Source organism: Nansenia antarctica, assembly GCF_963989245.1.
Source record: "Nansenia antarctica genome assembly, chromosome: 18".
NCBI classification, from domain to species: Eukaryota; Metazoa; Chordata; class Actinopteri; order Argentiniformes; family Microstomatidae; genus Nansenia; species Nansenia antarctica.
Genome location: NC_137691.1, coordinates 2035008 through 2059847, shown reverse-complemented (window position 1 = coordinate 2059847; position 24840 = coordinate 2035008). Strand labels below are relative to the sequence as shown.

The 24840-nt window shown below is 45.0% G+C and overlaps 2 protein-coding genes across 2 annotated transcripts in view; both read right to left on the bottom strand.

The window, feature by feature from the left end:
- Positions 1-10831, bottom strand: part of LOC308173450 (uncharacterized protein) — a gene marked incomplete at both ends in the record, with an annotated part of 29056 nt that extends 18225 nt beyond the window's left edge. Inside the window, 6 exons of the mRNA XM_080548483.1 lie at positions 6357-6470; positions 6721-6959; positions 7971-8067; positions 9379-9492; positions 9746-10027; positions 10621-10831. Coding sequence (XP_080404609.1) covers positions 6357-6470; positions 6721-6959; positions 7971-8067; positions 9379-9492; positions 9746-10027; positions 10621-10831 — 1057 coding nt within the window. The remainder of the gene's footprint in view (positions 1-6356; positions 6471-6720; positions 6960-7970; positions 8068-9378; positions 9493-9745; positions 10028-10620) is intronic.
- Positions 10832-13642: 2811 nt separating this feature from the next.
- On the bottom strand, positions 13643-16032 carry LOC308173357 (H-2 class II histocompatibility antigen, A-U alpha chain-like). The gene is made up of 4 exons (XM_080548368.1): positions 15903-16032; positions 15086-15334; positions 14492-14773; positions 13643-14054 (listed from the first exon to the last, which is right to left on the bottom strand). The coding sequence occupies exons 1-4, from the start codon at positions 15958-15960 to the stop codon at positions 13933-13935; spliced, it is 711 nt and encodes a 236-aa protein (XP_080404494.1). The 5' UTR covers positions 15961-16032; the 3' UTR covers positions 13643-13932.
- Between the last annotated feature and the right edge of the window lie 8808 nt (positions 16033-24840).

Below are 24840 nucleotides of genomic sequence, written 5' to 3'. Positions count from 1 at the left end.
CGCCGCCCTGGCGGTCCTCCACACGTTGCGACACCGGCGGAGATGGGCCCTGGTGGTTGGGACCGCCACCTCCAGCTCCTGTTGGGGAAACAGAGGGGGTTGGTAACCCAGGGAACATTCGAATGGGGACATACCAGTGGCAGCGCTCTCCATAGTGTTGAGGGAGTACTCCACCCACGGCAGGTATTTCGCCCAGGAGGAGGGATTGTGGGCGGAGACACATCGGAGAGCGGCTTCCAGAGCCTGGTTGGCCCGCTCGGCCTGCCCATTGGACTGAGGGTGGTACCCGGAGGTGAGACTGGTGGTGGCCCCAATGCCTCTGCAGAAGGCCCGCCAGACCTTGGAGACGAACTGGGGGCCCCGGTCAGAAACCACATCCGAGGGGATCCCGTGGAGGCGTACGACGTGGAGAGTTAGGAGGTCCGCCGTCTCGGCCGCTGTGGGCAGTTTCGGGAGGGGAACGAAGTGGACCGCCTTGGAGAACCGGTCCACGATGGTGAGAATGGTGTCGCACCCCTGGGAGACAGGGAGCCCAGTAACAAAGTCCACGGCGATGTGCGACCACGGTCGGCTGGGCACCGGGAGAGGCTGCAGGAGACCCGCAGGAGGCCGATGGGAGGCCTTACTACGGGCGCACACCGTACAGGCGGCCACAAACTCCCTGGTGTCCCCCCTGAGATTGGGCCACCAGAACCTCCTCCCGATGAATGTCGCCGTCCGCCGCTCGCCGGGGTGGCAAGCGAAGCAGCTGGAGTGGCCCCACTCCAACACCCTGGCTCGGACAGCTGTAGGCACAAACAAACGGTTAGGGGGTCCGGTCCTAGGGTCTGGTTCGGCCCGCTGAGCCTGTCTCACCAAAGCCTCGACGGGCCAGGTTACGAACCCCACCACCCGGGACGGGGACAGGATGGTATCTCCCCCCTCAGCGACACCCGCATCCGCCTTGGGGAACTGGCGGGAGAGAGCATCAGCTTTGACGTTCTTGGAGCCGGGACGGTAGGTAAGGGTGAAGTCGAAACGACTAAAAAAAAGAGCCCAGCGGGCTTGTCGAGAGTTGAGCCTCTTGGCGGACCCAAGGTAAGTGAGGTTCCTATGGTCAGACCACACCAGGAACGGTAGTTTGGCTCCCTCCAGCCAGTGTCTCCACTCCCTCAGGGCCTCGTGAACCGCCAGCAGCTCCTTGTTGCCCACGTCGTAATTTTGGGCCGCGGGTTCGTAGCGCCGAGAGAAGTAGGCGCAAGGGTGTATCTTCTGGTCCTCCCCCGACCGTTGAGAGAGGACCCCCCCGATCCCCGTGTCCGAAGCATCTACCTCTACAATGAACTGTCTCTCGGGGTCGGGGTGGATCAGCACTGGCGCGGAGGAGAACAGGTGTTTTAGTGTGCCGAAAGCGGTCTCAGCAGCGGCGGTCCAGCAGAAAGGCCGTGAGGTGGAGGTAAGCGCAGTGAGCAGCGCTGCGACCTGGCTGAACCCTTTAATGAACCGCCTCACAAATCCCGCGAACCCCAGGAAGCGTCTAAGTTGTGTCCGGTCCGTGGGCTGAGGCCACTCCACGACGGCCTTGACCTTGGCAGGGTCCGCCCGCATCTGTCCGTCCTCCACCACATTACCCAGGTAGGTGACCGAGCTGGTGTGGAAAACGCACTTCTCCCCCTTCACGAATAAGCGGTTCTCCAGGAGCCTCTGCAGGACTAGCCGGACGTGCTGGTGGTGCTCCTCCACGGACCGAGAAAAAATAAGAATGTCGTCAAGGTACACAACAACAAAAATGTTTAACATGTCCCGAAGGACATCGTTGACCAGGGCCTGGAAAATAGCAGGGGCATTAGATAGACCAAAAGGCATGACGCGGTATTCAAAATGGCCGAGGTGGGTGTTAAACCCGGTCTTCCACTCGTCCCCCTCCCTGATGCGGACTAGATGGTAGGCGTTACGTAGGTCCAGCTTGGTGAATACCTTGGCATGGGTGAGGGGTTCGAAGGTGGAGCTAATGAGGGGAAGGGGATAACGGTTCTTTACAGAAATGTCATTAAGAGCCCGAAAATCAATGCAAGGTCTGAGCCCACCGTCCTTCTTGGATACGAAGAAGAATCCAGCCGCGAGGGGAGAGGAGGAGGGCTGGATGATACCAGAGTTGATGGACTCCGTAATGTAGTTACGCATCGCCTCCTTTTCAGGGAGTGAGAGGCTGTAAAGTCTACCTTTAGGAAGGGTGGCACCAGGCAGGAGGTCTATAGGACAGTCATACGGGCGATGGGGTGGAAGGGAGAGTGCCTCGTCCTTGCTGAACACCTGGGCTAGGTCGTGGTAGATGTGAGGAACCCCGGTGAGGTCAGGCGGAGTGATCTTAGACTTGGGGTCGCTAGAGGGAGACAGGGCGGAGCGAAGGCAGGAGGCGTAACACGTACCTCTCCAGCCTAGGATCTGGCCCGAAGCCCAGGAGATGTGAGGTTCATGTCTCTCGAGCCAGGGTCTACCCAGCACCAGGGGAGACGTGGGGATCTGAAGGACAAAGAACCGAATCTCCTCTGTATGATTCCCGGAGATCGTAAGAGATATAAGCCCAGTGGTGTGGGTGATAGTTCCTAGGGAACGGCCATCAATGGCCCTAGGCATGATGGGGCGGTCTAGAAGGACTAGGGGAATGCCCGCCTGGTGGACTAAGTTTTCATCGATTAGACAACCATCAGCCCCGGAGTCGATGAGGGCGCTGACAGACAGGGTGTCCTTCCCCCAGGTGAGAGTGGCAGGGAATAGGCGACTGGGGGTGACCTGGAGCTGAGAGAGAGAGGTGTTGCTCACCAGTATGCCCCCTACTGGTGAGCTGGGTCTTTTGGCCGGACAGGACACGCCCGGATGATGTGCCCCTCCTTGCCGCAGTACAGGCACTGCTTGTTGAGAAGCCTCCGTTCTCGCTCCTCTCGCGAGAGCCGAGAGCGTCCGATCTCCATGGGCTCCCCAGCCCCGGAAGTAGCCACGAGAGGGGGAGGCAGCATGGGCAGAGAAGGGGGCGGGGTCGTTCCGGCGTGATAGGTAGTGGGGCGCGTGACAGCTCGCTGGACGCGGTCGGTGCGTCGTACCTGGAGGCGTGCATCCATCCTAAGGGCCAGGGTAATCAGCTCATTAAGGGTGCCGGGATCGTCGCGCACCAACAGGTCCTTGATGGAATCATGTAACCCCTTGTGGAAAAGGCTGAGGAGGGCTCCGTCATTCCAGCCTGTCTCCGTGGCTAGAGTACGGAACTCGACCATGTACTCGGCTACAGAGCGGGAACCCTGGGAGATGGCTAACAAGCGGCCGGTTACATCCTGCCCGTCCTGGGGGTGGTCGAACACGAACCGGAACTCCGCTTTAAACAGGGGGTAATCCGTGGAGTATCTTGAACTGCTCCCGACAGCGGCTATGGCCCATTTGAGCGCTTTGTCAGCGAGTAGAGACATGATAAACGCTACCTTGGCCCCGTCGGAGGAGTACTTGGAAGGCTGGTGCGTAAATACTAATTCGCACTGGGTCAGAAAACCCCGACAACAATCAAAGTCACCATGGAATGGAGCGGGGCTGACTAACCTGGGTTCCCAGTGAGCGACAGGAGGATAGAGCGAAACGGGGTTCACAGGATCGACCGGGGGATTAGTCATCTGCCCAGATATGGAACTCGTGTCAGGGGGTGGTCTGCTGCCAGCGGCGATGAGGTCCAGAGAACGCTGGATGGAGGCGAGAGACCCGGACAGGGCGTCCATCTTCGTCTCGAGACTATTTACAACCCCGACGGTGGCACGGGTGGTATTCTCCAGTACGGCTATCTGGCCTTGGACCGTGGGGAAGGCCTTCTGGAGCTCGGCCTGCAGACTGGTAAGTTGCATAGCATGGCTATTTACCTCTCTGCGTAAATCTACGACTAATGGGAGAACCCCAATACCCGGGGAACTACCCTTGTTCTCTGGAGTTCCACCTTGGCTCATAATGGCTTGGACATACTGTTATGCACACCTTGAAACTGGAAAGCCAAATGTGGTGGAACCCCAGAGAAACAGAGACAGAGGCCAGGAGAATATATAATGATTTATTATGGAAAATATAAACAAAGAAATAGGCCCTACACTAACTAGTGGAAAAACAAACAAAAGGTGTGATGCAGGCGATAGTTATGGGGTGTGTAATTATACTATGTGTGTGTGCGTGTATGAGGTCAGGGGTGTTGTATTATGTGCTGCGATACTACCCTAGTGAGCAAAGTCCGAGATCCTTTTCGGGTCAGGGAGAGTGATCCATGAGAGAGTATTCCAGAGGGGAGTCCAGGGGTCGAGCCAGGGAGAGAAATCCAAAAGAGAGAAGTCCGAGGGAGTCCATACCGAAAGTTATGTCCAAGCGTTGGATCTCCGTCTGTAGCAGGGTTAAGTAGGCGGCTGTCCCGGTGGTGATTGGGACAGCTGGGCTGAAACGTAATAGCCCACACCTGCTGCAAACAGAGCCAGAGATCCGGCCCACTCAATCCGGCCGGGAGGGGGCGCCAGAACGAGGCTCACGGGGGCGTGTTAGATTAGGAGGCACAACAGGAAGGGTCTGTCAAAGAGAAATGATGAATCTGTTTTCACATAAAAGCAGCATCAGACTCTATAAACTACGTAGATAACATCATGCATGTTCCCTGTTACTGTGCAAACAGCAAGGCCTGTTCAGTGTGTTAAATTAATACTCTAACAGCTCAGGTTAAAACCTGTCATCGTTCATCCATTACCCCTCAAACACACATTAAAACACAACAACCTGTGGCCTGGGGTGGTCCAGTGGTCTAGCACCATGGCCTGGGGTGGTCCAGTGGTCCTATGTCGGCATGGGTTTGAATCCGGCCCATGCCCTGTTGACACGCACTCTCTCTCTCTCCCTTACTTTCCTCTGTCTTCACTACATCTGTCCAATAAAAAGAAAAATATGAGTGGGACTGCCCCACTCAGAAGAAATAACTTAAAAAACACAACCATCTCCAGTTGCTGGGTTTCTGGTTCACAGATCACATTCTGAGCTCCCAAACTGGAATTCAGCATTGTCAGCTCATCCATGATGTGATTAACTGAAACTCAACCCCAGTGAAAGTGAGAGACAAAACAACAATACCTTTAAAATTGTTTATTGAAAAGCTTTTGCCATATTCTTATAAAGGCAACTGGTTGGATCAATTCAGCAGGAATATAACGGTCTCAAACCACCACCACATTCTATCAGAAGATGAGCAACACAAGCCTTTGAGGAAAGCTGGATATCAATCACATAAAACCTGCTTTTACTGTCAGATTAAGGTTTACGAAGCGTTTACTACAGTGTGATTGTACCTTTAAAAACATATCAGAACATAAGAACAACAGCAAAACCTGCGTATTAATCCCACACTTGACTTTACCCCCTCTCCAAAAATCACTCACACACACACACACACACACACACACACACACACACACACACTACTCTCAGCATTCCCTACTCGTTCACTTGATATTAGTGCAGTGAAAATATAAAATCAATAAGTTGATCTGGCCTGTCCAATACAATAGGAAGACACACAAAGACGTGCCTCTAAAGTTCCTAAGCTCAGTTGCCAACTATTGGGCTGCTCACTCAAATATCCCAACACCAGTGAAAGGCTTTAGGTCCATTTCATGATGATAGGAAATGGACTAGAAATTACAAAAGAAATGCAAAACAGTGACAGTAACAATCCGTCCTACATATTATATTTCATCCGTGTTTTCAAACATCCCCACTAGATGTCACCATGACATTCTTCTTCATTGCCTGTTCCTGTCAGTTGAGTCATATTCAGATGGACTTGACCCCAGACCTAATCTTCATCACTCCCATTCTAACAACGTAGAATTGTATCATTTCATATCTCACTGTAGCTGATTTATTGTATTCAAGTTTAAGATAAAAAATAATAATTGTGGAAAAAGTAAAGGAATATAACTTCTACCAATACACAGTGTATAATCAATCTATTGGTATCTGAGATGTTAAAGGCAACAGCAGCTATTGGTTCAGTAAAGCTCTGCATTGTAATCAGCTTCTATGACAAGGCCTCATCTCAGGCCTACTGTGATCTAAGGACAGCTGTAGTGGGTCCACCTGTCAGCAGTGGTTACAGCAATGTGCCTGAAAACACAACAAACAATTGTGACCATCGTGATATATTTGACAAATGAACCAGTATAAGTAATAATTCATTTTAACAGGATTCTCACATTAGGTAGATGGTACCAGAATCCGTCCTGTTACAGAAATAAACAAGAGAGAGAGAGAGAGAAGATTAGTAATGTTGATATGTTATATTGTCTCTGTTTTCATCACAAGACGACCCTCACCATTGGCTTTCCTCTTGTAGTAGATCAGCCCTGCTAACGCTAACACCAGTCCCAGCACAAGTCCTGACGCTCCGATCGCGATCTTACTCCTCTCAGACTCAGGCAGGGACGGGTCTGTCAAAGAGAAATGATGGATTTGTTTTCACACAAAAGCAGCCATCAGATTCTATAAACCACGTAGATAACATAAGGCATGTTCCCTGTTACTACAGCAAGGCCTGTTCAGTGTCTGTTAAACTAATACTCGTTTATCCTTCACCACTCAAACACATTAAAACACTTTCACCCAACTCACATATCTGATAACTCCCTCACCCAAACACCATTATAACACTTATAAAAACCTCCCTGTAATAACACTTACTCCACTCTGTCACTAGGGGGTCTCGGAGGCTGGCGTGGTGCACCATACAGGAGATCTTCTCTCCAGATCTGGGCGTGTACTCCAGGTGGGAGTGGACCTGGTAGTACCAGTCCCCATCGGCCAGCTCCTCAGTGGAGGTCACGTCTGTCTTCACGTCCTGTCCGTCCCTTGTCCAAGTCACAGTGATTTGTTTGGGGTAGAAGTCGTAGACGCTGCATATCAGCATGGCAGGCGCCATGCTGATATGCAGCGCCAGAAAGCGGGAGAGCGTCCAGTCTTCCATTATTATTAATAATACATTTTGTTGGAATTTTTCTGATCGCACAAACTGTTTAGGAATTACGGTAATGACAACGTCACGTGTACAAGTCACCGGATTTTATTGCAAAAAATACTCCCAAGAATTGCTCTCAATAAAATGTATCAAAACGTTGTTTGACTCGGTGGCAAAAAAAGCAAGTAAAGGTGGTCCATATGGTTATATTTGACTTTAGTGCTAACTTGACTCTGGTGCTAACTTTACAAACAGGCTAGCTATACACTTCAGAGCTCTGTAGGTCTTCCTTTGTTGTACTGATTCATAAACAGGAACACTGTGAATGAAGCAACACGTGTGTTATTTCAGGGCAGCGGGGAAGCACTACCCCAGCCTCTGTATTCCACCTGCAGGTTCCTGTTTCTCTGGTGCTGAAATAAGTTCTCTGTAATATCACATGTCTGTGATTAACCACACGCTTCCAGTCTAGTCAATACACCAACACACTTGTTCTTTTGCTGATTGTCTGGAGAGTATTCCAGCGTATTCCAGAATGTTCCTCTCAGACTCAGGAAGGGACGAGTCTGTCGAAGAGAAATGATGGATTTGTTTTCACATAAAAGCAGCAACCAGATTCTATAAACTATGTAGATAACATCATGCATGTTCCCTGTTACTGTGCAAACAGCAAGGCCTGTTCAGTGTGTTAAATTAATACTCTAACAGCTCAGGTTAAAACCTGTCATCGTTCATCCATTACCCCTCAAACACACATTAAAACACAACAACCTGTGGCCTGGGGTGGTCCAGTGGTCCAGCACCGTGGTCTACAGTGCACACTATGTCGGCATGGGTTTGAATCTGGCCCATGCCCTGCTGACATGCCCTCTCTCTCCCTTCTTCTCCTTACTTTCCTCTGTCTTCACTACATCTGTCCAATAAAATGAAAAATATGAGTGGGACTGCCTCACTCAGAAGAAATAACTTAAAAAACACAACCATCTCCAGTTGCTGGGTTTCTGGTTCACAGATCACATTCTGAGCTCCCAAACTGGAATTCAGCATTGTCAGCTCATCCATGATGTGATTACCTGAAACTCAACCCCAGTGAAAGTGAGAGACAAAACAACAATACCTTTAAAATTGTTTATTGAAAAGCTTTTGCCATATTCTTATAAAGGTTAGATATGAATATATAAACTGGTTAGATCAATTCAGCAGGAACATAACGGTCTCAAACCACCACCACATTCTATCAGAAGATGAGCAACACAAGCCTTTGAGGGAAGCTGGATATCAATCACATAAAACCTGCTTTTACTGTCAGATTAAGGTTCACGAAGCGTTTTACTACAGTGTGATTGTACCTTTAAAAACATATCAGAACATAAGAACAACAGCAAAACCTGTGTATTAATCAAACAGTTTACTTTACCCCCTCACCAAAAATCACACACACACACTACGTTCAGAATTCACTACTCGTTCACTTGATATTAATGCAGAGAAAATATAAAATCAATATGTTGATCTGGCCTGTCCAATACAATAGTAAGACACACAAAGACGTGCCTCTAAAGTTCCTAAGCTCAGTTGCCAACTATTGGGCTGCTCACTCAAATATCCCGACACCAGTGAAAGGCTTTAGGTCCATTTCATGATGATAGGAAATGGACGAGAAATACAAAGTACTTAAGTACAAAAGAAATGCAAAACAGTGACACTAACAATCCGTCCTGCATATTAATGACATCAGTGTTTTCAAACATCCCCAGTGATGTCATCATGTCACTAGATGACATTCTTCTTCATTGCCTGTTCCTGTCAGTTGAGTCATATTCAGATGGACTTGACCCCAGACCTCATCTTCATCACTCCCATTCTAACAACGGAGAATTGTATCATTTCATATCTCACTGTAGCTGATTTATTGCATTCAAGTTTAAAATAATAATTGTGTAGAAAGTAAAGGAATATAACTTCTACAAATACACAATCACACAGTGTATAATCAATCTATTGGTATCTGAGAAGTTAAAGGCAACAGCAGCTATTGGTTCAGTAAAGCTCTGCATTGTAATCAGCTTCTATGACAAGGCCTCATCTCAGGCCTACTGTGATCTAAGGACAGCTGTAGTCGGTCCACCTGTCAGCAGTGGTTACAGCAATGTGCCTGCAAGCCTGAAAACACAACAAACAATTGTGACCATCGTGATATATTTGACAAATGAACCAGTATAAGTAATAATTCATTTTAACAGGATTCTCACATTAGGTAGATGGTACCAGAATCCGTCCTGTTACAGAAATAAACAAGAGAGAGAGAGAGAGAGAGAGAGAGAGAAGATTAGTAATGTTGATATGTTATATTGTCTCTGTTTTCATCACAAGACGACCCTCACCATTGGCTTTCCTCTTGTAGTAGATCAGCCCTGCTAACGCTAACACCAGTCCCAGCACCAGTCCTGACGCTCCGATCGCGATCTTACTCCTCTCAGACTCAGGCAGGGACGGGTCTGCCAAAGAGAAATTATGGATTTGTTTTTCACACAAAAGCAGCAATCAGATTCTATAAACCACGTAGATAACATAATGCATGTTCCCTGTTACTACAGCAAGGCCTGTTCAGTGTCTGATAAACTAATACTCGTTTATCCTTCACCACTCAAACACACATTAAAACACTTTCACCCAACTCACATATCTGATAACTCCCTCACCCAAACACCATTATAACACTTATAAAAACCTCCCTGTAATAACACTTACTCCACTCTGTCACCAGGGGGTCTCGGAGGCTGGCGTGGTGCACCATACAGGAGATCTTCTCTCCAGATCTGGGCGTGTACTCCAGGTGGGAGTGGACCTGGTAGTACCAGTCCCCATCGGCCAGCTCCTCAGTGGAGGTCACGTCTGTCTTCACGTCCTGTCCGTCCCTTGTCCAAGTCACAGTTATTTGTTTGGGGTAGAAGTCGTAGACACTGCAAATCAGCATGGCAGGGTGTCTTCCACTGGGGGGCGCCACTGAGCTGAGTCTGACATGAGGCTTAGCTGATGGAGTGAAAATGGAAAACCTTAATGAAAACTCAGATTACTGTTATTTAGGGTTAGTCCTGATCACCAGACTGCATAATATCACATCAGAACCATCGAGCTCGGATGCAAATCATTCATATTGTCTGTAGCATCGAACAGGGCTCTGTTCTCATGTGATTAAACTGAATGATTAATCCTTTAATGAGAAGTGAAATCTCATAATATTTTACAGACTGCTATGGTTGTAATGCTCTCTGAAACTTCTGTACATTAAAAATGAGCCAATAGAAATGTTTGTTTCTGATGCTTCCCAGAGGAAAACAACAGTATAACATAACAGTGGTGTACGTGTTCAACGATTGTAGTAGCTACAGTATCCATGATCATTCAAGATAAAACCTCCCACAGCAAGAACAACATGTCTGATCCTATTATTATTATTAGCTCTATCGTCATATCACACTAACATGAACATCTCACTAACATGAACATCAGAATAACACTAACATGAACATCACACTAACATCACACTAACATAAACATCACACTAACATGAACATCTGGTCAGTCAGGGATGGTAAACTGCTGTGGTCAGGAGGGCTGCTCACCTGACTTATCCAGTATGGCTCTGTAGTGAAGACCAGTGTTAGGCTTGCAGTACCTCTCCAGCTCTGCTTTCGCTTGAGCCAGTGCAGGACCATTATTCCTGAGCTCTGCATTATATATACCATGGGCTGTGTACCCAACAAACTTGCCCACAGTGCTGTTGAATCTGATGTACTCTATCTGATTAAAAATAGAAGACTCTATATACTCCATATCATGCAGCTCACGAGAGCTGTACAGGCAGCTTACCTCATTGTACATATAATATCCATCTAAAAGAGAAAAACAAAAATAAGTGCTGAAAGGGCACTGGTTTTCACTAGTTTACCACAGTAATGGATACAAACATACTATTTGCCTTCTATGGAATTCATATGGTTGGCTGATATTCCAGGGTTATTGATATTTGGATATTTGTAAACTAATTGGTAACATCAAAGGGTTAGTGATTAAGTATACTTACTCAATTATCAACTATACATGCATAAAAGAGTATAATATTAGAGTTTAACGTACCTGCTCCATTGAGAGTGGATAACACCAGAGCTATGGAAATGTGTAAGAGAGTTGACATCGACATGTTCCTCTGCCCAGCCACTGTGTTCTCAATAAGAGGAAACTGAGCAGGACTTTAGATACTTCACTCTTCAGACAAACAGGCCAATCTGCTACCCCAGAGCCAAAGAGTCACTTGTTACTAGGCAGACGTTGTTTCTGTAAGGACTGGTAACGTTCACTGAAAGCTGTGTGAGAGAACAGTAAGCCAGTATGTATACAGTACACCCACCAGCACTATTTGTAACTGCGACATACCAGCGTCATGTCCAGGGGGTGTACTTGTACATTAAGCCGCCTCATGCTACGGAAACAGGAGATAGACTCCTCCTGCCCTAGAACCATCGGTTCTCAAGGCTACTTACTTATGTGGTCTTGACTACCTGTCCACTTTCTCACCTGGTTCTTGCTCTCTCTCTCTGGTGTGCCGACACCATCCTGCTCTCTCCTTCTCTCCCTCTCTCCCTCTTTTGCTGTCAACCAAAAGGCAAACATAACAACCAGAGTATTTATAATCTAATAAGGGGTAGAAATTGGCGTGGGTTGTAGGGTCCCTGCAGAGGTGAAGGTTAAAGGAGGGTGAAGTCTAAATGGACTGCACTTTATTCCAAAGCGCTTTACAATGGCCTCTTATTCACCCATTCACACACCAATGGCGGCAAGCTATCATGCAAGGCGCCGGCCCGCTCATTGGGAGCAATTTGGGGTTGAGTGTCTTGCCCAAGGACACCTCGACACGTGGCCAGCCGGGGACCGAACCACCGACGGTTATGTGATCATTAGACGCCAGCTCTACCTCCTGAACCACAAACACCCCATAGCCTGGTACACACTTAAAGATAATCTGGCCGATTTTGGGCCGATTTTGGGCCGATTTCCCCCCTTCCGATCAAGGACAGCAAACACCCGATTATCGGATGGCTCTAAAGATTATCCTACAAGATTATCCTGTGGTGTGAGGTGTGTTAAGAGTCAATTTCTCCCGAGAATCTGCTCGGAAAATGGTCGGGGCCGACTATCGTAAATGTTAAACGTATTCAATATTTACGACCAAAAATCCTTATGTGTGTGGGCAACTCCCGACCCCCCCATAACTCCCGACTAGGTTTGCCAGATGGGCTCGGGTTTTTTTGGTGGAATTAGCGGTTTTAGACTGTGGTTAGGGTGGAAAATGTCAATCCCATCTGGCAACCCTGCTCGCGAGTCCAATTGTGACGTGGTTGAAATGTAGCCAATCAAGAAGCGAGCTGACTTCTTCTTTTCGTTCTTCGGCACTTTATTTGCCCTGTCGCACATGGCTGCCTCTACAGGTCTGTCAGGGTACTACGTTAGATCACGTTTGATCACGCGAGATTTCTTGCTTGGGGAACGAGACTCTAGACTAGTCTTGACTGTCGTAATGATAATCCTTATGTATGCGGGGTGCTGAAATGGGAATATCGGCGCACACCACACACAATATGATCAAGGCTGTTCAATCCAAGATTTTTTATCTTCATGTGTGGGGTCTGTCTCAGATAAAAAATCTGTTAGGATTTTGAAAATCCTTATGTGTGTACCCGGCTTGGTAATTGTTTAACCTTGTTACGGCCTCCTCCCTCCACTGCTGTCTTATTCTGATTCTGTGTTGCAGGATGGCAGTGGAGAGAGGAGGCCTGATTGGTTGATGCAGCACACCTGTGCCTGTGCCTTGTTAGTGGCAACCCTTTTTTCCTGTTTACACGTTACAACATTCCACATACAGATCACTCACCCACACCCACCATTGATTATACTGACTAACTGACTATACTGATTAACACATCCCATCTTTATTGTGCTTACTTTAGTCTTTAGTTATTAATAAAACATAGATTATCCTTTACCCATGACTTGTCTCCCTTTTTGTCATTCGCTCTGAGCCGGGTTAGTGACAACCTTTTGGTTCTCTTGGTGTGAAATGCATTAGTATTGATTAAAATTAGTGCCCCGCGGTGGCGTAGCGGTCTAAGCACTAGCCACTAGTGCATGCTGCCCACCGGGGACTGGGATCGAATCCCGGTCTCGCCAGACCCGGATATGGCCGAAGCACACAGGGAGCGGCATATTGAGCGGCCGCTCCAGAGGGAGGTATAGGACTATTTCCGGACAAGGATCCGTCGCGCAACAGCGCCCCCGGGGTGCCGGAATAACAGTGTCGGGCTCGAGGAGCCAGTCAGCTAGTCTGCCTGGCGGTCTCCTCTGGGGCTGCCGGCCACGGGGTCGTGCGGCGGATCCTACGCAATAGGCAGGGGATAATTGGATGCTAGGTAAGCAAAACTCACATAATTGTATTGATATTGCCTTTTATTGATCAATAACAACAACAACAAAAAACTTCTAAATCTGAGAATTCAGAGCAAATTCCCACGTTTCACCCACACATTTGTGTGAGTTATTGATTCATATTGTAATTTGCCAAATCATATAATGGCATATGTTTTTCCTTTAAGCTCACATTACCTAAAACATGTTTTTATTTTACAAGCACTCTCTGAATGTAGTAGAACTGACATTAGATTGGCGGCCCATTCTTAATAGTGCACAAGGTAAGCATTGATATTGTGTTAGTATGTTATGGCTATATCAACAGTAGACATTATGATATAAGTTTAATTAAGTACGAAAAAGTAGCTAAAACAGCTTGATTTCATCTTCCCATGATGTTTCCACATTACAAAGGACTTTAACAGATTCAGGTGTTTGTCCCTAGTGTCTTTTCAGCCCCTCTGATTGAGATCTTAGTTGCACTCGTTTCCTTTGATGAGGAAGAATGTTCCAGTAGCCACTCCCAGCAGCCCCAGAGTCAGGCCCACGCCACAGAACACAGCAGGACCCACACTGGGCTGGTTCACCTCGGGCTCTGGGGAGGAACACACACACACACACACACAGAGACACACACACACACACACACACACACACACACACACACACAGAGACACACACACACACAGACACACACACAGAGACACACACACACACACACACACACACACACACACACACAGACACAGACACAGACACAGACACAGACACAGAGACACACACACACAGTGTATTCATAACAGTTCATGAAATAGCTTACCTATTACTACAAACATTTAATTAATTTGTTCAATCTGTTCAATTTGATGATGGTATGTTGAAAATTAAGTATTTTCCATGGCAGTACACTTGACTTTGCGGTTCAATTTTGATATGATGCCAATTACACTTATACTGTATGCTGCGTCATTGACAGTTTAATAATTCTGTACAATGAAGTTGTTCAACAGTCCATTAAATGAGACTTCTCACCCCATATCCGTGTCAGGGGCTCAGTGAGAGACTTGTGTCCCACACTGCAGCTGTAGATGTCTCCCTCCTCTGGGGTGATGGTCAGGCTGGAGAACTGGTTGAACGTTCGGTCCTTGTTGGGGTAGGGACTGCTGATTCTCACCCCCGCTGTCACGTTATTGTTGTTCTTGGTCCACCAGACTGTCACAGGTGGAGGGAAGTATCCGTTGACGTGGCAGATGAGAGTGTTCTCCGTCCCCAGCTCCACATCGTCCCTGGGATAGATGGAGCTGTGAGGAGCGTCTGTAGGGGAACCCAGTTAGTATCACCTTCCCCTCTGAAAACACTGATCATGCTGTCATATCTGGACACGGTGGGGAGCCTTGGGTAAACATTAGGGTGCCATCTTATGAGCTTTTAATCAGGTGTGTCAGTTCATGAGTAGAGTAGCATGCTATTCATGCTGGTGTCATTGTCCAAAAATGCTGCTAATATCCTGAAGAATTTGAAGTTTTACTGTTTCATACAAAATAATGTATAATAGTTTGAAACAAATTAAACACAATCTGAAGGATATTATGATGTGAATTAAATGTATCTGAAATGTTCACTTACGTATGGCCTCTGGTGGGTTCTTGTTTGCTTCAATATTAAGAGCCAAGTTTGCTTTGCATATGTGCTGGTTAACTACAGCGTTCTGATAGGCTCCATCTGCCATTCCAAATGGGTCAGCAAACGGAGGAAGTGACATCTCTCCTTTCTCTTTCACAAAGTCTGCATACCAGTACTGATCACCATCAAGTCCATACATCTGATCTCCAGTTATATCTGAGCATCCTGTTGGGGATATATCTTCATGCAGAACTGAAAACGGACACAAGAAACATGATGAATATAGATTCATCAGATTCAGATCTAGGGTTGTAGAAGATCAATAATGCATAATCAATTACAATATTTTCAATCCCAATTTCATGAAGAGTGGTTAGAAATACATGACATAGTGTTATGAAAGATACACATTTACCGGTACATTTGACATTTTTACCATTTAGCAGACGCTTTTATCCAAAGCAATTTACAGTTAGAGATTACAGGGACAGTCTCCCTGGAGTAACTGAGGGCTTAGTGCCTTACTCAAGGCCTCACTAGTGGCGGTGTTCCCAGGTGGGATTTGAACTCATGACCTTATATACACAATATACCCCCTTCTAGGACAATGATACCTTCGGTCCTCAGCCTAACCCTTATGCTCACTTTAACATAGTATAACATGTACTACTAATACACTACTAACGTAGGCCTAATGACGGGTTATGAAGCTTTGATAACATACACTTTGTTAAAGATGTGACCACCTGACCTGTCACCTAACCTAGCAGCACTTTCTGGTGACAGAATCATCTCAATAATCACCTGTTCAGACACTTACCTTTGGCCTCCACACGGAGCAGGCAGGAGAGGATGAGGACGGTCACAGAACCCTTCATGTTCACTTTACAGACGGCCGTGTAGAGACAGGAGGACACAGAGAACCAGAGTTACCTTCTGACCAGCGTCAAACTTCACTGAGAGGGAACTGAGTTTTTTCCCCCGGAGGCAGCCTCTTGCACAGTAGGACCAATCAGAGTTTGTTTGTCAGTTGTTGCTAGGTAGACACTCAAGTTGCTGTTCAAGCTTGTCTATGGAGAATCATCTGAGGGGTGATTGGCTAATTATTGCGTAAACAGTTAGCAGGGAATTTATTTATTTTTAAAGTTATTTTTGTGAGTGGGGCAGTCCCAGTCATATTTTTCATTTTATTGGACAGATACAGTGAAGACAGACAGGAAAGTAAGGAGAAGAAGGGAGAGAGGGCATGTCAGCAGGGCAGGGGGTGGATTCAAACTAATGCCAACATGGGCATATGTGTGTACTGTGGACCGCTGTTCTAGACCACTGGACCACCCCAGGCCACTGAACAGCATCAATTGTGACGGCTCTACATATGCTGCTGTTGTATTGTGGAAGGATCATTCCCTGCTAGCTGTAGTATAAGAGAGTTACAGTTTTTCTCTATCGCTCTAACATCTGAACCTCAAACACAATGACCAAAACCTGAAACTGGCGTATTTCATCTCACAGCAATTCTTCACAATGACTGACACATTTCTTGCTTATCTCTCATTTTGCAGCTCTAAACTACACAGTTAACAAAACACTAAATACAATTCTCTACATTTGTCACACTCTTCCTTGCTAAAATCTCTTGTGTTCACATGGAAAACACCACCATTCAGAATCCAACTGTCATTGCTCAGATGTGTACAGTATTTCAGAATTTTTAAAAAAGTTCTATTCTTGTATTTGTGTGTTTTATATTTGAGTATGACAACATAACAGTTTATAACAGGCTACTGAACGTATGTAGTGTAACACTGAAAATGCAAAAGGCCTACTGATAATCTTATCATAGTACTGTTTTCCTCTGATCATAGTGTTTTCCTTTGTGCACATCAGTGTTCAATTGGTTGTTACAAGTGTCGATTCATTTGATGGTGTTTTTGATTGATTGAAAACCTTTATTGTCCCCAATGGGGAAATTTTGTTGTCAAACAGCTCAGTTAGGGCAGAAAACTGTGTGTGTGTGTGTGTGTGTGTGTGTGTGTGTGATTGGACGACAACATTTCATTTTGAGAAGACATAACATTATTTTGAATGCAGTGTTTGCTTTTGCAAGAGATTTGTGGAGTTTTTGGAGTTGTGTTAAGAGTACTGTATGTGCAGTGGATCACTTATGACATATCATCAATGATGTTAGTTGTGACTGGCTTATGGTGTTAGCTGCTGTACAGGATGGCAGATCTGCTCGTCTGATGGAATGCAGTTGTTGTGATAAGCTCACACAGGTCCCATGTGACCACAACAAGGGAACACACCTGTCCAGACAAACCAGTCCATAAAAGTCCCTAAAGTTGTTTTTAAACTGAACCCATAGAAATGCTGAGGATGAGTTCATCACCAGTTACTAGGTAAAGGAATGTTTGAGAGAAATTGTTGTGTTGTGTTGTGTGTTGTGTGTTGTGTTGTGTCGTGTCGTGTTGTGTTGTGCAGTGCTGTGTCATGTTATGTTGTGAACGTTGGTGAGACTTTACAGCTTAGGAACAATTCAACAGATGAGAACAGACAAGCGTGTGGTTGAACATACCTGCAGTGGGAAGGCCGACAATGGCTGCAGCTCTTTGAAACATCCGTTTCTTTCACCGGTCAGACAGCCCTGAAGTATGTGCAGCGTCCAGCTCAAGTCAAGCCTTTCATGACCAATAACAACTGACCACAGCCTGTTAGTGATCTGTCACCCTCAGTCTCAGTGAACACTTCTCTTTCCTGGAAAGGGAGATTTCAGTCTGGTGTTCTGCTATCGTCTTTACAACTATTATTAAGATCTTCCTCAGTAGTTTTTATGAATTGTAAATCGTTCGGTGAGACACAAACTCAACCCAGTCCACGATCACCTGGCCACGTCATGTCTAACAGGGCAGAGTAGCATCAAGCTAGGTGTTAGCCGTGCCACCTTTGTGTTGTGTTGTGTTGTGTTGTGTTAGCTAAGTGTTAGCCGCGCCAACTGTTGTGTTGTGATGTGATGTAATGTGTTGTGTTGTGTTAGCTAAGTGTTAGCCGTGCCACCTTGCTCTCTTGATAGGCTGCATTAGATTGTTGTCATACTGCTTATACATATTTGATTTGATCAGATCTACACATAAGGGGTAAAGGTCAGGGAGGGATAGTGGACAGGACCTCCAACGTGACATCCCACAAACTATACAGGCCTGCACAGAGCTGAGAGAGGCTGAGAGAGGCTGAGAGAGGCTGCACAGAGCTGAGAGAGGCTGAGAGAGGCTGCACAGAGCTGAGAGAGGCTGCACAGAGCTGAGAGGGGCTGAGAGAGGCTGCACAGTGCTGAGAGAGGCTGAGAGAGGCTGAGAGAGGCTGAGAGAGGCTGCACAGAGCTGAGAGGGGCTGAGAGAGGCTGCACAGTGCTGAGAGAGGCTGAGAGAGGCTGAGAGAGGCTGCACAGAGCTGAGAGAGGCTGCACAGAGCTGAGAGAGGCTGCACAGAGCTGAGAGGCTGAGAGAGGCTGAGAGAGGCTGCACAGAGCTGAGAGAGGCAAGAAAAGGTTTGTCAGAAACATCTTTCTCTTTATTTCCATTTTTGAATGACCAATTTGATTTGTGACAATCAGCACAACATCATCTCTGTTTTTGTTTGAAAGTTGATCATATGCAAGTTGTTGTAGTCTGTCACTCATACTCTGAAAGTGGAGAATTGTTGAAACTGTCACCTCATCTTTTTAATCGGTACAACGATAACCTGTTCTAGCCTGTTTAGGCATCTGTTATTGGAGGCTAAACAAAACCCATCCCCCAGAGCCAAGCAAGCTCAACCCAATGAGGTTGTATCACACTACCATTTAGCTGACATTGAGAACATCAGTCATGCAGTTTCATATTATTGATAATGAAAACAGGTGGATAAACAGGGTCAGAGATCGTATTTTACAAGCCAAACATTCATATGATCTGAATCAGCATTTAACTCCCTGATGGTAAACAAGCCCATCAGCGTGGCTTCAGTTCTGGTATTGAAGATATGATACACAGACTGATAACAACTCTATCTCCCCCCCCTCCCCTCCTCATCCGTGCTCCAGTCTGACCCCCCCGTCTCCGCATCCTGGCTCCTGTCACTTCCCCTGCTCTGAAGGTCAGGTGGTTTGGAAAGTCCCTTCCCTCTGCTTTCACTTCTGCTCTCACACATCAGCCAATGACAAAATCTCCTGGTGAGTTTCTCTTATGACATCATCTGTTTCTAGGAAGAGGTGAGATTCTAATGTACCAGAGGAGTGGCTAGGACAGTGTGCTGCAGAGTAACAGTGTCTGATGGCACCCAGACAGACCCAACTCTTGTAACCTTTAAACAGAGAGTGTTAAAAACCTCTGTACAACATCCATGATGCTGTGGTTGTGTGTCTTATACACCAGTGTCAAATAACCTCATCAGATACACAAGCAAGGTTTGGGCCATTATACTGTATCTTTATCTCTCTATCCACATATCTATTTATTGATTTGAACGGTTTTTGAGATTTCACAACAATGCCATGTAACACGCCATGTAATGTAACACTATCTAATTGCCGATGCACATTATGCACGTTTGAAAGCCATTTTCCCATCAATTTGACCTCAGCTAGAACAAGCAGTTTTTTCCCTCAGCAAGTACAGAGATGCATGTAAGTCAGAGGTGATATTATGTAGATGCAGTATGCTGTTAACTCTTTTAGAATTGTCGTTTTCAAAAGGGTAGCCTTTACATCTCTAATTTCTTTTTATAGATGTACACATTTGTTATGCATGGTCTGAGCACAACAAGTTTGAATTAAGGTTCCAGTTTCAATAAAACCTGTACTATTTACATAGATAGATAGATAGATATATCTTTATTATTTATGTGTCACTCCTCAACAAACAGGTATGGTATAAAGAACAGCAACAAAAGGTGCATTAGAAAGTTGAGGACTACTCACATGGAGTTGTGAGACACAATACAAATCATAGCAATACAAATTAAAAACGTACATTCGAGTACTATTACACTTGAACTATTTCACAACAAATTGGCATTGGCATTACAATAAAATACAGTATACAGTAAAGGCAATGAAATATGTAAAGAAAAGGGGGGGGGCAGCTTATTTTGCGGTGCTCATGAAGGCTACTCTTCTTTGTAGGATGAGGTGGCAGGCCTTGGCACATTCATTAATGCAGTGTTCACCAGCTAACATTTTACACAATTTATTATGGTCAATAAAATCATTAAAATTCTCGTAGTGTTTTGATAAAAAGATAAAAATATCAGCGCGGATGTCGTTATAAAGTTCACAGTGTAATAAGGCGTGGGCTTCGGATTCAATCGAACCACTGTTGCACAGTGTGCAGAAACGACTCTCCACTGGGGTGTTAGTGTATCTGCCGGTTTCCAGGGCTAAGGGAGCGACTCCACACCTAAACTTGGCAGGGGCACTTCTATGCTGCCTGGGCATAATGCATTGAACATAGGGTTCTGATTCAAAAACATTTTTAAAAGAACAGTAAGTACGCAGTTTGTTTCCCTCTGGCCTGTTAATCTGCAGGAGCCATTTCTGGTCATATGTTTTAGAGGTTTGCAATTTAGAACTAATAAACTTTATTTTATTGGGTTACTCTTATTATGACTATTTGGTGATGTAGTTCAGCCACCTGGTATTTCCCTCTCCAAATATGATGACCATCAGAGTGAGCATTCTTAACTTAGAGGCTATTATGCCACTTATCCCCCATTCGGAATTTGACTGTATCAGAGAAGAGGTAGGCCTATGTCTAAAGAAATCTAATTTGCCATAGAACTGTATGAGATATTTCCATACAACTACTGGTTAGTGTTCAATAGCACCCTAGACAATTCAGTAATGGTACATGTTTTAGGGATTTCAGTTTTTCTGATAAATGAGAGAAAGGTGATGGAGTCCTATGTTCCTGTCACCAAAAAGTGCAATTTCCGTCTAAACTAAAGCTACGTTTACAAGACTATAATTCAGTATTTATTTAGGTAAATAGTTGTCTGACTATTTGGTGATGTAGGACAGCCACCTGGTTCATACCTCAGCAAATCTGAAGAGGAAAAAATAAAATTTGACAACAATCAATGTCATTAATGGGAGACCCTGAAGATAAGAAAAATCATTGTTGTCATGTGTTCTACCTCGGGTAGGGGTATCTCAACATCTGAGGGCCCTTCCTGCTAGACTATGATACCGTGTCTGTTTCAGAGTCATGTCCCCCAGTTCAGCCAATCACAGGAGCAGAAGAGGACCTCATCACTGGTTGCCATGGAAGGCACCTTTTGAGGACAATCTTGGTCTCTGTTCTTCATGACAAGCACGAGTTGTCTCAATACCATCAATGTTGATTCAGATATAATAATAATAATAATAATAATAATAATAATAATAATAATAATGACAATAATAATAATACATTAGACTTATATAGCTTATACAGTCAAAGACGCTTTACAAACTGAAACCATTTTTGAATGACCAGTTTGATTTGCGACAATCAGCACAACATCATCTCTGTTTTTGTTTGAAAGTTGATCATATGCAGTACAAAGTTGTTGTAGTCTGTCACTCATACTCTGAAAGTGGAGAATTGTTGCAACTGTCACCTCGTCTTTTTAATCGGTACAACGATAACCTGTTCTAACCTGTTTAGGCATCTGTTATTGGAGGCTAAACAAAACCCCTCCCCCAGAGCCAAGCAAGCTCAACCCAATGAGGTTGTATCACACTACCATTTAGCTGACATTGTGAACATCAGTCATGCTGGTTCATATTATTGATAATGAAAACAGGTGGATAAACAGGGTCAGAGATCGTATTTTACAAGCCAAACATTCATCTGATCTGAATCAGCATTTAACTCCCTGATGGTAAACAAGCCCATCAGCGTGGCTTCAGTTCTGGTATTGAAGATATGATACACAGACTGATAACAACTCTATCTCCCCCCCCCCCCCTCCTCATCCGTGCTCCAGTCTGACCCCCCCCCTCCTCATCCTGGCTCCTGTCACTTCCCCTGCTCTGAAGGTCAGGTGGTTTGGAAAGTCCCTTCCCTCTGCTTTCACTTCTGCTCTCACACATCAGCCAATGACAAAATCTCCTGGTGAGTTTCTCTTATGACATCATCTGTTTCTAGGAAGAGGTGAGATTCTAATGTACCAGAGGAGTGGCTAGGACAGTGTGCTGCAGAGTAACAGTGTCTGATGGCACCCAGACAGACCCAACTCTTGTAACCTTTAAACAGAGAGTGTTAAAAACCACTGTACAACATCCATGATGCTGTAGTTGTGTGTCTTATACACCAGTGTCAAATAACCTCATCAGATACACAAGCAAGGTTTGGGCCATTATACTGTATCTTTATCTCTCTATCCACATATCTATTTATTGATTTGAACGGTTTTTGAGATTTCACAACAATGCCATGTAACACGCATGTAACTATCTAATTGCCGATGCTCATTATGCACTTTTGAAAGCCATTTTCCTATCAATTTGACCTCAGCTAGAACAAGCAGTTTTTTCCCTCAGCAAGTACAGAGATGCATGTAAGTCAGAGGTGATATTATGTAGATGCAGTATGCTGTTAACTCTTTTAGAATTGTCGTTTTCAAAAGGGTAGCCTTTACATCTCTAATTTCTTTTTATAGATTTACACATTTGTTATGCATGGTCTGAGCACAACAAGTTTGAATTAAGGTTCCAGTTTCAATAAAACCTGTACTATTTACATACAGTATGTTTTAGAGGTTTGCAATTTAGAACTAATAAACTTTATTTTATTGGGTTACTCTTATTATGACTATTTGGTGATGTAGTTCAGCCACCTGGTATTTCCCTCTCCAAATATGAGGACCATCAGAGTGAGCATTCTTAACTTAGAGGCTATTATGCCACAAAAGGCGGTTCAGGACCATGGCCGCAAGGACAAACAGACTGAAGCTCAGCTTCTACCCCAGGGCCATCCAGGCCCTGAACACAGCAAAGACCTAGGTTCTGGGCCCTGGACAGTCTGGACGGATTGATGGCAGCTGCTGGATTGAAAAAATCAGGTGTAGTGCTGAGGCACAAATGTGTACATTTCAAGCCTGCAAACTGCGACACTTTAAATGAATGTGCAATAACACTATGTGCAATATGACAACCCTAGTCGTTTTATCTGTACAGTATAGTATAGTGGATAGTGTACATAGCCTTTATTTATGTAAACCAGCTCCTTTCCCTTCTTGTTTTGTTTTTGTTTTTTTTCTTTCCTAGCACCGGGGGAGCCACCCCTCCCAAATTTCGTTGTTTGGTACCTGTACTATAGCAATGACAATAAAGACCATTCATTCATTCATTCATTCATTCATTCATTCATTCATTCATTCATTATCCCCCATTCGGAATTTGACTGTATCAGAGAAGAGGTAGGGCCTATGTCTAAAGAAATCTCATTTGCCATAGAACTGTATGAGATATTTCCATACAACTACTGGTTAGTGTTCAATAGCACCCTAGACAATTCAGTAATGGTACATGTTTTTAGGGATTTCAGTTTTTCTGATAAATGAGAGAAAGGTGATGGAGTCCTATGTTCCTGTCACCAAAAAGTGCAATTTCCGTCTAAGCTAAAGCTACATTTACAAGACTATAATTCAGTATTTATTTAGGTAAATAGTTGTCTGACTATTTGGTGATGTAGGACAGCCACCTGGTTCATACCTCAGCAGATCTGAAGAGGAAAGGAGTGATCCTTCTCAAGTTATGGGCTTTTTTGTCACCTTCCCCATATTCGGCCTGGTCTAATTTGGCTCTTTTTCAGGGATTGGGGTAGCTCTAAAGAACAACCCAAAAAACATATTTTCCCCCAAAATAAAATTTGACAATAATCAATGTCATTAATGGGAGACCCTAAAGATAAGAAAAATCATTGTTGTCATGTGTTCTACCTCGGGTAGGGGTATCTCACAATCTGAGGGCCCTTCCTGCTAGACTATGACACCGTGTCTGTTTCAGAGTCATGTCTCCCCAGTTCAGCCAATCACAGGAGCAGAAGAGGACCTCATCACTGGTTGCCATGGAAGGCACCTTTTGAGGACAATCTTGGTCTCTGTTCTTCATGACAAGCATGAGTTGTCTCAATACCATCAATGTTGATTCAGATATAATAATAATAATAATAATAATACAATTATTATCTGAAAAGATTGAGTAGTAATAATAAAAATAAACAAAAGGTAAATAGAAGAAAGTATTGGGGCCTAATTGAGGTAGTGCTGGGGACACATGGGAAGGGGAGGGGGGGAAAGGGTTAACTGGTGAAGGCGAGCTTGAAGAGTGGGTTTTGAGGGCCTGTTTAAATATGAACTGATCCACATTGTAATGTGAAACACTTGGCAACCAGTGTACAAAACAATTAGCACCAGATAGTAACAAGGGTAGAAACATTACACATTCTCTATCCAGACTATATGTTTAACTCCCTAGGTTTAATAGACCATACTAGAGGTAGCATTTATATAACATGCTGCAGGAAAATATACGGGGAATGGGGCGATGAAATGAAAGTGATTGTGCGCCCCCTAATGTACTACTTTATTAAAATGATCGTTCATGTTATCTTACCATACGTATCTGGCTTGAAAATGGCAATTGTTCACCTAGTCCTTCAACTTGTCAGGGAACTACTATGCCAGCAGTGTGTGTGTGTGTGTGTGTGTGTGTGTGTGTATGTGTGTGTGTGTGTGTG

Bases quoted from the DNA above. Each gene is read 5' to 3' on its own strand.
- LOC308173357 (XM_080548368.1), bottom strand. From the start codon at position 15,960: ATGAAGGGTTCTGTGACCGTCCTCATCCTCTCCTGCCTGCTCCGTGTG. The intron at 15,335-15,902 runs GTAAGTGTCTGA...GTCCGTTTTCAG, and splicing joins GCTCCGTGTGGAGGCCAAAG to TTCTGCATGAAGATATATCC. The intron at 14,055-14,491 runs GTGAGAAGTCTC...GTTCCTCCCCAG, and splicing joins GCCCCTGACACGGATATGGG to AGCCCGAGGTGAACCAGCCC.